Consider the following 13,768-nt stretch of genomic DNA (forward strand, 5'->3'; position numbering starts at 1 on the left):
AAACTAAACTTATATGTTGATAATATGACAAATGTTGTCAGATCTCCACCCAAGTCCAACTTGCTCTGTGCTTCTGCCCCGTTATACCCGACACGGGCCCGAAGCAATATCAGCGCGTGACCCTTCTGACTCCCAGTCCTTTTCCAGTCACCGTTCCAACCTAGGGTGCTCTTGCCATTCTTGGCAATCCAAGCTCTTTTCATGAGTTCATACAATTGGGCTATTTCTTGAAATGACTGCCTGCACTCTTCCTACGCGTCGTCTACTGTACCCCAGCATCCTCACAATTGCATATATTTGTATAGCCACATACTACACTAAGGACAATAGCAACGTCAGTCTAAAATGAGCTTTGGATATGGAGCAGGGGACTTTCTCTCCGTCCTCCTCTTCGCAAACGAGATCCGGCGGCGATTCGTCTACGCACCAACCCATTTCAAGAATACAACTGAACGGTATTTCTGAGATACCTACCTACCACATTCCCTCGAAAGGCAGAGCTGATATGTCTTCTGTAATAGTATAAAGTCCCTATCCAACGTCCTGCGTGATATCGAAGACATCGACCCGGAAAATGCCCTGAGCAAGTCCCAGAGACAGCAACTCGAGGATATATCACGATCCTGCTGCGGGGTTCTTCAGGAGCTTCATCATCTGCTTGCAAGGTACCAGAATCTTGAAATGGACCTGACGGATCCAAAAGCTACCCGCGGCCCACGCCATTTCTCGAGACGTGCGTGGCAGCGGCTGAAGTGGGATCCGAAGGAGATAGAGACCTTTGAGCAGCGGATTCAGGGGCAGGTGGCTATTTTTAATCTATTTATGAGTCGGATTAACATGTACGCTTTGCACCTTTGACTTTACTGGGTATAAGTAAGCACTGATATTTGTGAAGGCAGGTTAACCTTGCGGCCTGTGAGACGACGACTCATACGAGGTATGAGATTGCAGCGATTAAGAATTTCCACAGCAACGATGAGTTTGATAAGGTCCTTGACTGGTTGAGTTCGGTTAACTATGCAGCCCAGCAGAATGACTTCCTTAATCAACAGCAGCCAGGGAGCGGCCAGTGGCTGCTTGGAGCAAGCCAGTTTCGGGGTTGGTTGGAGGGTAACAATCAGACATTGTTTTGCCCAGGAATACCGGGTTCTGGGAAAACAATCATGGTGTCTATGATTATTGACTATCTGGAACGAGCGTTCAACCACGATGGCAATATCGGTATCGTGTATCTTTACTGCAGCTTTCGGCGGCGGCCCTCGCAGACATTCCGAGATCTCCTTGCAAGCGTGGTGAGACAGCTTGTCCAGCGGAGCTTGGAAATTCCAGACTCTGTGAGAACAGCATATTCCCAGTCACGGAATAAGAAAATACAACCAAGCGTGAGCGAGCTTTTGCAGTTCCTGCAGGCCTTCTCGGCTCAACTCTCTCGAGTCTTCATTGTGGTGGATGCTCTTGATGAATGCGAAAGCACTGCCCGTGAATCTTTCATCACAGCAATCTACGATTTACAGAACGAGCATAATGTCAACTTCCTGGCCACATCCAGGTATATTCCAGATACGATTGCTGCGTTTGAAGCGTGCCCTACACTAGAGATCCGCGCAACCATGGAAGACGTGTGGCGGTATTTGCGCAGTCAACTCTCCAGACTCCCATCATTCGTCTCGCGGAACAAGGAGCTTCAATGCGAGATAATCGCCGAGGTATCCAAAGCAGTGGGTGGAATGTAAGTGACCCCTGTCGCAAATATCGTGCAAACTAACAGCCAGCCGTGGCAGGTTCTTGCTCGCCAAGTTGCATTTAGATTCCTTGGTTGGAAAGAGGTCCCAAAAGGCAGTTCGAACGGCCCTGAAAAGCCTTCCCAGTGGATCTAATGCATACGACTCTGCATACAGCACTGCCATGGAACGAATTGAAGGGCAGGTTTCTGACCAGCGAGATATGGCGAAGCAGGTATTATCGTGGATCACCTGTGCCGGCCCGTTGACTACAAGGCAACTACAGCATGCCCTGGCTGTAGAGGTCAGACAGCCCTACCTTGACGAGGCAAATATCTCGGATGTGGAAGACATAGTTTCAGTATGCGCTGGCCTGGTAATTGTCGAGGAACAGAGCAATATTATTCGGTTGGTTCACTACACCGCGCAGGAATATTTTGAACGGACCTGGAGCTCGTGGTTTCCGTGCGCGCAACATGATATTGCTGTTACTTGCATAACATACCTGTCGTACGATTCCTTCAAGGATTACTCCTCGCATTCCAACCATGAAGCCGTCGCTCTCGACAAGTATCCCCTTTATCGCTACGCGGCTCAGAACTGGGGTCGCCATAGACAAATTCAGCGTCATTACCTAGATATCGTGTTGGACTTCTTAGAAAATAAACAAAAGGCAACTTGCGCCGCCCAGGTGCTCTTAGAGGACAGGCCTTGGCCAATTCCAGTAGAGATCGATGGTATACATCTTGCGTCGTACTTTGGGCTAGACGATACCGTATACCACCTGGTTGCGAGAGGCTGCGATATAAATTCGCCAGACTCCTTGGGGAAGAGCCCTCTTTCGTGGGCGGCTTGCGAAGGGCACGTTAGTCTGGTCCAGCTGCTTTTGGATCTGGGAGCTTCTCGAGACTCGATGGACACCAATTGGCAGACACCGTTATCGTGGGCGGCAAAGGCCGGACACCGCGATGTTGTCGAGCTCCTTGTCAATCTCGGTGCTGATAAACAGTCCAGAGATAAATATGGGCAGTCTCCACTATCGGTCGCCGCTAGATATGGGCAGCGGGCTGTGGTCGAGTGCCTTCTGAAGGCCGGCGCAGATATCGACAGCAGAGATAACAACGGGCAGACCGCATTGTTATGGGCAGCTAACCAAGATCACCCAGATATCGTGAAGCTCCTACTGGAGTTTGGGGATAAGTCGGAAAACGATCCAGTGCTCTCGTGGTCCACGACAACAGTGAACGAGAAAGACCTCCTCGACACACTCAAGTTCGAAGACTGCGAACAAGACGATCCACCCACGTCCGGCCGAAATGGAGCTGGAAATGGGCGCCTGATGGAAGCGAGGCCCAACTCCCAGAATGGATGTTTGGCCATACCACTGCCTGGAAAAGGCACGGACGAAGCTGTCGTCGATTGGACGGGCCAAACAAAATGACAGCGGAACATCGTCTAGGTAACAAGATTAATACCAAGGCTAGGGGTGATGGAATTTTGGTGCCTGAATTTGGCGGAGGGGTTGATAACTTGATACAGCTTAGAGTGGATGTTGGAGTCAGGGTCTGGATATAAATAGATCAAATCGAGTAAGGAAGTGTCTGTTCAGGCTTGATCAAACCCTCGTGGTCCTGAATTTCGAGATGGTTTGCGCGCTGGGGAGGTGCTGTGGTGTGAAGTGGAGAGAAAACTGCGATGCGGTGGGTCAGTGAGGCAGTGCAGTTGCATGGCTCGATCTTCCATAACAATAACACCGCACATTGGCCAACGCAGTAGCAATCAGGTAACAAGAACGGCTTCCAATGACTCGTCCATTGCAGGAGACCTCGCAGTTCCGAGCATGCAAGAAAGCTATCCTCCTAGATTCGTAGTGTACTACGGTAGCAGAACCCACACGCGAAATGAAAACATCGCGAAAAAAAAAACTAGCAGCCAAGTCGAGCTAAACAACTAGCCTGCTCCAGTTTTGGAGAAATTAGATCAATAATAAAAGAACCCTCAGTCCTCCAGGCTCCGAAGTCCAAGTAACTGTCCACCATGCCGTCCTTGCGTTCGGCTGTATAGCTAAGCTGCGATACCCATTCCTTCAGGCTGTTCATGACGCAACGCCACAACGACTCAACGACTCATAGTACGCCGAGATGATCTTCCCAATGATACCCCAATTCCTCCTTTCTCTGGCCTTAACGGCACTCATCCGGCCGGTCACAGCGGCCGATTCCTCATCCTGTACGTCATCCCCATCTGCACCTAACTACCACAAGCACAAACAACCCAACTAACAGCACCAGGCACAAGCGTAACAATAACCTCCCAAGCCGACGCCGACTCCGCATTCCAAGACTGCCAGGACATAAAAGGCAGCGTCACAATCTCCTCCTCAGCAGCCGGAACGCTCAATCTCGAGAACCTGCAAAGCGTCAGCGAGGACCTGAAAGTCGAAGACACAGGCCTGGTCGGACTCACAGCATCAGACCTGCAAGATGTCGGCGGCGCAGTCAAGGTCACGGGCAATGATCAGCTGAATCGCCTGGAGCTCGATGATGCGCAGACGGTGGGAGGCGATCTAACAGTGCAGGACAATAAAGCACTTTCGGGTTTGACCATGGATAATCTCCAGACTGTGCGCGGGAAGATGGACCTGGATGGGGGGTTTAATACGTATGTTTTCTTGCTTTTCCACCTGCGCGCGTTGTGCTTGGACTGATAACCAGGTAAATTTAGCCTTTCGTTCGACAATCTCGAACGCGTCAACGGCGAATCCTCTATCGTCTCAACAGGCTCAGCAGGGTGCAGCGGCATCGACAGGCAGAATGCCGAGGAAGGCGACAACGACAGCGACGTCTTCAGGGGCTCATATTCCTGCGCGACCACCACGGCCTCGCCGTCATCAAGCGCGTCTCCGACCGACGACGACTCCGGCTCCGGCTCTGGTATTAGCGGCGGCGCAATCGCGGGAATTGTTATCGGTGTTGTTGTCGCGGTCATCATTGCGCTTATCCTCCTGTGGCTTTGCCTTCGCCAGCGGAGGAAGAATCGCGCTGGTGCAGCCGGTGCAGCCGGTGCAGGCATTGCGGCTTTGAAAGATGCAGAGAAACAACAACCTCCCAGCCAAAGCCAAACGGCCAGCACGGTCTCAGGCAACGGCAACGGCGGCGGCAACGGTCCTGGCGCACCCATCGCTGCAGCAGCGATAGGCCGATCCACCTCTGATACTGAAAGAGGCATCACGGGGGCAGCAGGGACAATCCCACGCCGGCCCGTGTCAACAGCCTTCTCAACAACAACAGCAGGACTCACATCCTCCACCTCGCCATCATCCACAGATCCGTCCTCTGGCCTCCCGTCATCCCTAACTGCCGGCTCGGCGGTGGCATCCTCAATGCCTGTCCCCACGTCTCTGATTCCAGGGACGAATGGGCCTGGGAACCGCAATACGATTAGCGAGGGGGATGCGCTGTTCTTTAACGCGGGTCGGAATGTGCCGAGGCGTCGACCGTCCGAGTCGGATGTGCCGATGTTGGATAGCGGGGACGTGCATGAGGTCCCTGCGGTTTCGGTGGGGGAGCAGGAGGGGATGAGGAGTGGGGAGAGGGTTGTGGGCGAGGGGGCAGTGTTTGAGCTTGATGGGGGGTTTGGGGGGGCGAGGCATCAGAGGGCGATTCATGCGGAGGATGGCAGTAACACTGCAGGTGGGTGAGGTTGTATATGATAGCTATGCCGCTGCTTTGTATATAAAGATACCTATGAAATTATGACCACCCATTTTATTCCCTTGACTATTATAAAGACTCCAGCTCCGTCCTGTCCATAAGGATCGATAAAGCCACCCGCCGTGTCCAGGTATCCAAGTCATTCCCGCATTCTCTCGTTCCGACAACAGACACCGTGTCATGCTAATGCAAGCAAGCCGTATGCTCCGAACACTCGTTATGAATATTATATAAAGATAATCCCCAAAAAAATGGAATGAAAGACAAAGCAAGCGTGAAATTTTGGACAATTTCAGCAGTGCAAAGAAAAAATGCTTTCCGTCAATCGTCTATGTTACGTAGGTCAAGTAATCATGTTGTCCATGGTGAGGCCGGAGCGCGCACTGCCTGCAGTGTCTCGCCTGTGTCCGCTAGTGGTCCGCACCATCCGTAAACGTCACAACGGCATTGCTCGTATCGGGGACAGCTGTAAGTAGAAGAATATTGGTTAGCAAACCGATTGAAACACAGCACGCAAGGACAAGGACAAGCATACTAGATCTCTTCCATCCCAAAAACAATATGCCAGATCTTCTCATACACCCAGCCAACTCCGAAGCTATCCGTGCGTTTCGTTTCCGCCGCCCACTTCAGCATGCGCTCGTAGTCGGCTTTTGGTCGCTGGAGGATGCGCTCGCGGCTGACGGCGAACTGTCCACAGCATACATTCCCGATATGCTCAGGAACCTTTTCTTTTCCGACGTTGAAGATTATTTTGTAGACCTCCGGGAAGAACGCGCGGATGTCGTTCCCGTCAATATCAATTTGCGTTGGGTTCCAAGGGTGGACGCTCGTTGGGCACCCCGGGTCATGCTTGCACCGGAGGTTAACGTAGCCCATCGCATCGACGGCATCAAGGCGGACATTGCGCAGCGTCGCAGGCATTTCAGAACCAAAGAGATCGTTGTGCCATTGCTCGACGTTGGAATGGATGAAGATCGAGTAGGGAGGGAGGTTGTCGTAGTGATCGACGACGTAGGAGAGGTATGCGGCGGCCTCGCGGCCTCGGTTTGTGCGAGGGATTAGAAGGCGAGGGTCAGGTTTATCGTCGGTGCTATAGATAAATGGGATTGTTTCAGGTCCGCTGTCAAACACAAGAAGAGTTAGTTTTGTTCTCCACTGTTCGGCCATGCCTGTTTTGGGAGGCCATGACGCACCGTTCTTTGCAGTAATCTAAAAGCCATTGGAGATCGTCAGATTTCGTCGCTGCTAATATCAACCCGACTCGACTAAAATTGCTATAAGTCGCTGTGAGGTCGGCAAGTTGGCGAATGGCCTGGTTACGCTGCGATTCTTGTTCTTCTATTGGAGCCTGTTAGTATTCTGCATGGGTTTGCTGTCGGGAGATGCGAAAAACGAACGCTTTGCTCGAAGATGCGGGGTCACAGGAAATGAACCGCCACCATAGAGGAACAGTGCGATGGTACTGAACAGCAGAGCCAGCAACGTCAGCCCAGCAGTCCGGGGGGCTGGCCAACGGAAAAGACGCCGTTTGGGCATCAGGAAGAATCTCTCCAGAGCCGATTGACACAGACGCAATAGGGCAGCACGGTAGAGACGACTGAGGTGTGCGGGAGATGCCAGAGACGAGAAGCAAGGTGGCTAGAACAATAATTGATACATGGATGAGGACGAAATGGCTTGTATCCAGGTTGTGTTGTCACTAACCCTGTGGGGACTGAACGCATCGCAGGGAGTACGTAAGCAGACACAGCCTTGCAAGAACCGGTTCTGTCATCTGGAGGGATGAACGATGGAAGGGTCAGGAAGGGGGGCGAATCGGAAGTTTCCCTTGGCGAGGTTGAACCAATCAGAGCCTATAATGGCCCACTCCCACGTCAAGATTGCTGTGTTGATTGGGCTGGCAATCACAACACCATTCCGCACCTGGTATAGCATATGCAGCCATCTGAGTATTTGTGCCTTTATTTAGAATATTTAATTTAACCCAGCCCTATTCATGAGCTTATCTCACAGCCCAGTGCCCACTGGGAAGCGATTTAGCAGTTAATTAAGACAGAATGCCTCGCAGTTATTAAGGCTACTGACCAAGCAAACAGAATCCAGGGCCACAGTTTTTGTTGCTAGGTGCTTGACTTCGATTTGTGGCTATACAGATATATATAGTGAGGTCGAGCTTTACAGAAAAGAATCAGTGCCCACAGGCGGGAAAGACCCAGATCGATCTGATCGCGAACCTATTAGCTTTTTTAATTTGTCAGTTGCAATCTAACAGTGGACCCTAGAAGACAAATTGCATACTGTTTTACATGTCAACCGAGGTGTAGCTTGGCAATAAACCATCCAACTTGGCCCGACAAGTTCTCTTCCTATGCACCAATATTGCCATAGGCAAAGTGGCATTGTCGGCATTATGGTTCTTCATTTATTTGGTCTGTGCATCTCCCGTGTTTTGGCAGGCCAGGACAAGACCCTTGATAGACCGCATGGTCAATCGTGCTTAGCAGATTTTGTCTTCTACCGTAAGTATTTCATGCAGGAATAGTGAATAGTGAGCCCTGGAGGAGGCAGTTGAATAATGCCATGGGTCAATCATCTTCAGTGATTGAAGCGGAGGCTCCCTAAGACCAGGGCAGGTTTGGTCAAGGTGTCGCTTCCAAAATACAAGCGGGACAGTCATTTTACCAAAGATGAGACATGGTAAGAGCAAGGGTAGTGTTGATGTTTGGTGGACTGTCATTCTCTGGTTCGCCGTATACTCATGTCGAGCGGGGTGTGCCATATATACCGGCAGGCGAGGATGCCACGCGAACACGGACAGACATAAATAAAGCCGACTTTCGGTTCTGAGATCAGCATCTTCCCGCTCCGATCACCGTGAATCCGTGGAATCTAGAAGCGCTAACATGGATAAACTGAATAGCTGAATACCCGAATGCCGTACACCGTAGCTAGTGAAGGGCCGGTTTAGGCAAAACTACGAACAGCGCGGTTATTTGAGTCTCCGAGATTCTAGGAGTGTTTCTCGTCAAACCTGCCGGCAGGTCTGGTAGTCGGCCGGTTGGAGTTACCCCGGCAAGCGTGGGGTTGTTATGAGGGGAGCGCAATGGAAATCAACCGAAGCGCAAGAGCCCAAGCAGAAGGTCCAGCCGCAAGGACCCCAAACGGCCCAAAGCGACCAATTTAACCGCGAAACAGAGCGTCGGTCTTTCTCCGAGGCCAGAAACCGAAGGCCTGATTGGCTGAGGGGCTGGCCGCAATTTATCCGTCCACTGGAAGCGGGAGAATGTCAATTTCCCTTTTGAGAGCCCGCTTCTTCCCCACGGAGGAGTGTCAACCGACTGACATCATCTCTGCTGCACTGTAAACTCTGCGCGGTCATGGGCGTGTCTGTGAGAGGGCATGCAGGGTGAACATGCCGTCGTTCAGCAGAAAACAAACCAGAAAATAAACCCGGGTGAGACTCTGGTGCGACTGCTATGATGTGAGAGCTGCCCCACCGAGGGGTCACGTAACTGGAGGGATGGCGGGGAGGGACCAAGACCTGAATTCATGGATGGATGGGTGGCATCATTGCGTTACTAAGAAGGTAGAATGGCCGGAACATCAATGCCACGATGCACCTGTCGAACCCCACCGGAGCTGCGTCTGCGCGGCCTTTTATTTCCCCTCCTCCCCCTCCCAAGGTTTGCTGCTTTTCTTCTTTCTACATTGACTTTGTCCTGTCCATCCATACTCAAACACCATGTCTCTCGGAAAGAAGGTTACTCTCAACACCGGTGCCCAGATCCCGTATGCAGCTCCCCTCTCTGAATTAATCGCGCCTACTAACTGTTTACAGCCAACTGGGATTCGGTACCTGGCAGTCTGCCCCCGGCCAGGTCGGCGAGGCTGTCTACCAGGCCCTGAAGGCTGGCTATCGTCACCTGGATCTGGCCACCATTTACCAGAACCAGCGTGAGGTCGCCGAGGGTATCAAGCGCGCTTATAAGGACGTTCCTGGCCTCAAGCGTGAGGACCTCTTCATCGTACGTTCCCACAGGCTCGTTAAACTGCACACTTCTGTATTAACAGATTCTAGACCTCCAAGCTCTGGAACACCCAGCACGACCCCGCTGTTGTCGATAAGGCCCTTGATGAGTGTCTCGCCGAGCTTGAGCTCGAATACCTCGACCTTTACCTCGTCCACTGGCCCGTCGCCTTCAAGACCGGCGACAACCTCTTCCCTCTGGAGAGCCAGAATGATGTCCTCATTGTGGACGACATCTCCATCGTCGACACCTGGAAGGCCGTGACCAAGCTCCCCAAGTCCAAGGCCCGCGCTGTCGGTGTCTCCAACCACACCGTTGACCACCTCGAGGCCATCATCAACGCCACCGGTGTTGTCCCTGCAGCCAACCAGATCGAGCGTCACCCCGTCCTTCAGAGCAATGACCTGATCGAATATGCCGCCAAGAAGAACATCCACATCACTGCTTACTCCGTACGTCTCAACCAGTTGTTTATTGTTTGTTCTAAGCTAACGAATCCAGGCCTTCGGAAACAACATGTACAACATCCCCCTTCTCGTCGCCCACCCTGACGTCAAGGCCGTCGCTGAGGAGGCCTCCAAGCGCACCGGCAAGACCGTCACCCCCGCGCAGGTCATCCTTAACTGGTCCCAGGTTGGCGGCCACTCGGTCATCCCCAAGTCGGTCACTGCGTCGCGCATCGTCGAGAACTTCCAGGAGGTCGAGCTCACCCCCGAGGAGATTGCCAAGGTCTCCAAGCTCGGCGAGAACCGCCGCCGCTACAACACCCCTTACGTGGCCAACCAGCCCCGCTGGAACATCAACATCTTTGGCGAGGAGGACGAGAAGCCTGCCACTCACAAGGTCATTGTTTAAACGGATGTGCTGGTCACTACGATGTAAATATGGGATAAAATGAATAATAGATGAACCCACCTGTCCACGTAGTATGTTATATTGTATGTCGTAGTTATATCGGAAGTGTATATGCTATGTATCTAGATAGTACAAATAATCTTGCCCTTGGTCTGATTACTCTCCATCAACTTGTGCGCCTCAACCACATCCTCAAACTTAAACACCTTCTCGACAAACACCTTAAACTCCCCACTCCGCAACTTCTCCAACGCATTCTCAACAACCGTATCCCTCAACTTCCTCTGATACCCCTCATCCCGACTCCGCAACGTACTCCCCTCATACCTCACCCTCTTCCTCAGGAAATACGAAATATCCACCCCTCCCTCAACCTTAACACCCCCCAAAAACGCCAGGTTCACAATCCGCCCATCCAGCGCCGCAGACTTCAGGTTATCCTGGAAATACCCCGCCCCGATATAATCCACAATGACATCGACACCGCGTCCATTCGTGGCTTTACTGAGTTCCTCCGCCCAGTCCTGCGTGCGGTAATTGAACCCAGCCGTCGCACCGAGCTCGTTCACGCAAAAGGCGATTTTCTCGTCCGAGCCCGCGGTGACGTAGATTGCGGACGCACCAGCGGCCTTTGCGAGTTGGATCCCGGCGATGGAGACGGAGGATGCGCCTGCGTGCCAGAGAACGCTGTTTCCGGGTTTGAAGGCGCCGACGAGGTGGAGGGCTTGCGTTGCTGTTATCCATGTCTACGCAACGACATTAAAAACCACTCAACCGGAGTATGGAAGCAAGTAAGCAAGAAGAAGACATACCTCTGGAATCCCCGCAGCCTCCTCCCACGACAACTCCTTCGGCTTATGAATAAGCATCCCCGTCGCAACAGAGATATACTCCGCGTAGGCCCCGCCATACGCAAGCCCAAAAACCTCGTCGCCGACTTTAAAGTCCTCTGTTGGACCGCCAGCGCCCAGCTCGGCGATTGTGCCGGAGAATTCCACGCCCAGGGTTGGCGGAGCTTGGGGCGGGACGGGGTATTTGCCTTCGCGCTGTAGCAGGTCCATGCGGTTTAGGCCGAAAGCGTTGATTTTGACGAGGGCTTGCGAGGGGCCCGGTGTGGGGGTGGGGATTTGGTCGATGAAGAGGGCGTCGGCGGGGCCGGAGTTGTTTTTGATGCCGATTGCGCGCATGGTTTGGGGGGCCATTTTGGTTTGGTGTTAATTGAGAGAGAGGAAGAGAGAACGGAGGTGAAAGAGAGAGTGAGTAGTTGAAGGAAAGGTATGGAGTGGTGGAAGATGAGGGGTTCGTGTATGATTATGATGTCGTTGAGCGATAAGAATGATTGATAAGCAGGTGGGTCGTCTTCGCACTATACTCATGGCTCAGTATACTGTCCGATTCATGATTTATGTCGATGGCCAATTCGGTTACAACTTACAGTGCTGGATCTCAATATTTATTCTGGACAATGTTGTCAAGAGAAGGATAGTGATTAGGTTCTGAGGTGCCAGACCAGAGAAATGAGCAAGGAACTTGGAGCAGACTAGATATTGCCTAGGATGTTTATGGAGCACTTTTCCTATTCCTTGTGCCTAGGCAATGTGCCGAAGGAGTGGCAGCTAACCTCAGTTTGTGTCCGACGGCCCGAGGTCTGCACGAGTGGGGAGACTGGAAGAGTCCTGAACAGTGAACACTAACAGGGATCAAGAGCTGTTACCACTAAGTAGGCAGGAGATGTCTGGGGTGACCCACACGAGAATGCAGGATCCTGTCAGCACTAAGCATAAGGTTACTGCTTAACCCCGGGAACGAAGCTCTATCCAGCGCAATCCTGCACAACAAACACCATATCAGCCATGCCAGCCCGCCGTTTCACAGTGGCACAAGTGGGTTGTGCCTTCATTTCGTCACTTCGGAGACTTTCAACGGTGTGGATCCATCCGCCCCAATGTGGGTGTCGCCGACAAGCTAAAAAAGCGTGCGCGAGTCAGTCACTTATATAAGACCTGGACTCCCACCGCTAGAGACATCTTAGTCGACCCGTCTACACTCTACACATTACACGCCGTAGCCAGTGCATTGCAGTCAATCGCCAAAATGCCTTCCACACGCCAATGGATCCTCAACTCCAAGCCGACAGGCACCCCCACCACAACAGGCGACTCGCCCACCTTCAAACTCGCGACCATCGACCTCCCCGCCCCAACCGCCTCCCAAGCCGTGCTCAAGTCCCTCATGTTCTCCAACGACCCCGCCCAACGCACCTGGATCAACCCCTCTGCCGACCCCGAACGCCTCTACATGCCGCCTATCCCAGTCGGCGCGCCCATGTCCTCCTTCGCGCTGACCGAGGTCGTCGAGTCCGGCTCCCCCAGTGAGCTCCCCGTGGGGAGCCTCGTCGTCACCGGCCAGGGGTGGACCGAGTACGCCGTGCATGAGATCAAGGGTCTGCAGGTTGTGCAGCCGATTCCCGGGCTGGACCGCGGCCATTTCCTTGGCGCGCTGGGCTTTACGGGGTTGACTGCTTATTATGGTATCAAGGAGGTTGCGGCGGCGACGAAGGAGGACACGGTTGTTGTTTCGGGGGCTGCGGGTGCGACGGGCAGCATGGTTGTGCAGATTGCGAAGAAGATCCTTGGGTGTAAGCGGGTGAGTTTCATCTTCCATACTTCTTTTACCTGGGGTGTTGACTGTACAGGTTATTGGTATTGCAGGCACAGACGAGAAGTGTCGCCACGTTGAGAAGATTGGTGCCGATGTCTGCGTGAACTATAAGAAGGACACTTTTAAGCAGGACCTCATCAATGCGACAGAGGGCTTCGCCGATGTCTATTTCGGTATGTTATATCCCGCCTAATTACGCTGTATCTGACTTTGGTAGATAATGTCGGCGGCGACATCCTCGACTTGATGCTCACCCGCATGAAACGCTTCGGACGCATTGCTGTTTGGTAAGTCAATCTAGATACTATAACTACACTATAATACTAACAATCCCAGCGGCACAATCTCAAACTACAACCTCGCCGAACCCACCGGGCCCAAGAACTTCTTCGTACGTCCCCACCCCATACAGCATGTATCCTAGTAAACAAGTCTAACAACAAACAGGAAGTCGTGTCCATGCGCCTCAACATCCGCGGCCTGATTGTGCTCGACTACATGCACAAGTTCGCCGACGTCATCGGTGAACTCGCCAGCGCGTGGCAGCAAGGCAAGATCGTGATCGATGACTCGATGCAGACGATTATCGACGCCAAGTTCGAGGATGTCCCGAATGTGTGGCTGAAGCTGTTTGAGGGCGGGAATACGGGCAAGCTTTGCACGAACATTGCTTAGTTGATATGTATAGTCGATAGAGCTACATATACTTAGTATGATGTGAATGAAGATAGATTTATAATATCATCAACCATTCGGAAGGAATTAAGTAGTTCTATTCTATAAGTAA

The 13,768-nt window shown here is 52.4% G+C and overlaps 6 protein-coding genes across 6 annotated transcripts; 4 read left to right on the plus strand and 2 right to left on the minus strand.

Annotated features, from left to right (window-relative positions):
• Nucleotides 1-345: 345 nt before the first annotated feature.
• On the plus strand, nt 346-3,162 carry APUU_20884S (uncharacterized protein; the record flags this gene model as incomplete). The annotated part of the gene is made up of 4 exons (XM_041699575.1): nt 346-455; nt 522-839; nt 896-1,729; nt 1,782-3,162. The coding sequence occupies 4 exons, from the start codon at nt 346-348 to the stop codon at nt 3,160-3,162; spliced, it is 2,643 nt and encodes an 880-aa protein (XP_041552646.1).
• Nucleotides 3,163-3,862: 700 nt separating this feature from the next.
• APUU_20885S (putative GPI-anchored cell wall protein Pst1) lies at nt 3,863-5,421 on the plus strand (the record flags this gene model as incomplete). The annotated part of the gene is made up of 3 exons (XM_041699576.1): nt 3,863-3,950; nt 4,013-4,382; nt 4,446-5,421. The coding sequence occupies 3 exons, from the start codon at nt 3,863-3,865 to the stop codon at nt 5,419-5,421; spliced, it is 1,434 nt and encodes a 477-aa protein (XP_041552647.1).
• A 364-nt stretch (nt 5,422-5,785) lies between these two features.
• Nucleotides 5,786-6,973, minus strand: APUU_20886A (DUF3431 domain-containing protein; the record flags this gene model as incomplete). The annotated part of the gene is made up of 4 exons (XM_041699577.1): nt 5,786-5,900; nt 5,970-6,557; nt 6,631-6,775; nt 6,835-6,973. The coding sequence occupies 4 exons, from the start codon at nt 6,971-6,973 to the stop codon at nt 5,786-5,788; spliced, it is 987 nt and encodes a 328-aa protein (XP_041552648.1).
• Nucleotides 6,974-9,179: 2,206 nt separating this feature from the next.
• Nucleotides 9,180-10,320, plus strand: akr1 (putative aldehyde reductase (AKR1); the record flags this gene model as incomplete). Its single annotated transcript, XM_041699578.1, has 4 exons — nt 9,180-9,226; nt 9,276-9,462; nt 9,516-9,917; nt 9,967-10,320. 4 exons carry the CDS (start codon nt 9,180-9,182, stop codon nt 10,318-10,320), a joined length of 990 nt encoding a protein of 329 aa, XP_041552649.1.
• Nucleotides 10,321-10,442: 122 nt separating this feature from the next.
• On the minus strand, nt 10,443-11,522 carry APUU_20888A (NAD(P)H-quinone oxidoreductase; the record flags this gene model as incomplete). The annotated part of the gene is made up of 2 exons (XM_041699579.1): nt 10,443-11,066; nt 11,133-11,522. 2 exons carry the CDS (start codon nt 11,520-11,522, stop codon nt 10,443-10,445), a joined length of 1,014 nt encoding a protein of 337 aa, XP_041552650.1.
• An 892-nt stretch (nt 11,523-12,414) lies between these two features.
• APUU_20889S (MDR family NADP-dependent oxidoreductase) lies at nt 12,415-13,656 on the plus strand (the record flags this gene model as incomplete). Its single annotated transcript, XM_041699580.1, has 5 exons — nt 12,415-12,966; nt 13,016-13,154; nt 13,199-13,268; nt 13,318-13,372; nt 13,429-13,656. 5 exons carry the CDS (start codon nt 12,415-12,417, stop codon nt 13,654-13,656), a joined length of 1,044 nt encoding a protein of 347 aa, XP_041552651.1.
• Nucleotides 13,657-13,768: the final 112 nt, after the last annotated feature.

This window comes from Aspergillus puulaauensis, chromosome 2 (genome assembly GCF_016861865.1).
Source record: "Aspergillus puulaauensis MK2 DNA, chromosome 2, nearly complete sequence".
NCBI classification, from domain to species: Eukaryota; Fungi; Ascomycota; class Eurotiomycetes; order Eurotiales; family Aspergillaceae; genus Aspergillus; species Aspergillus puulaauensis.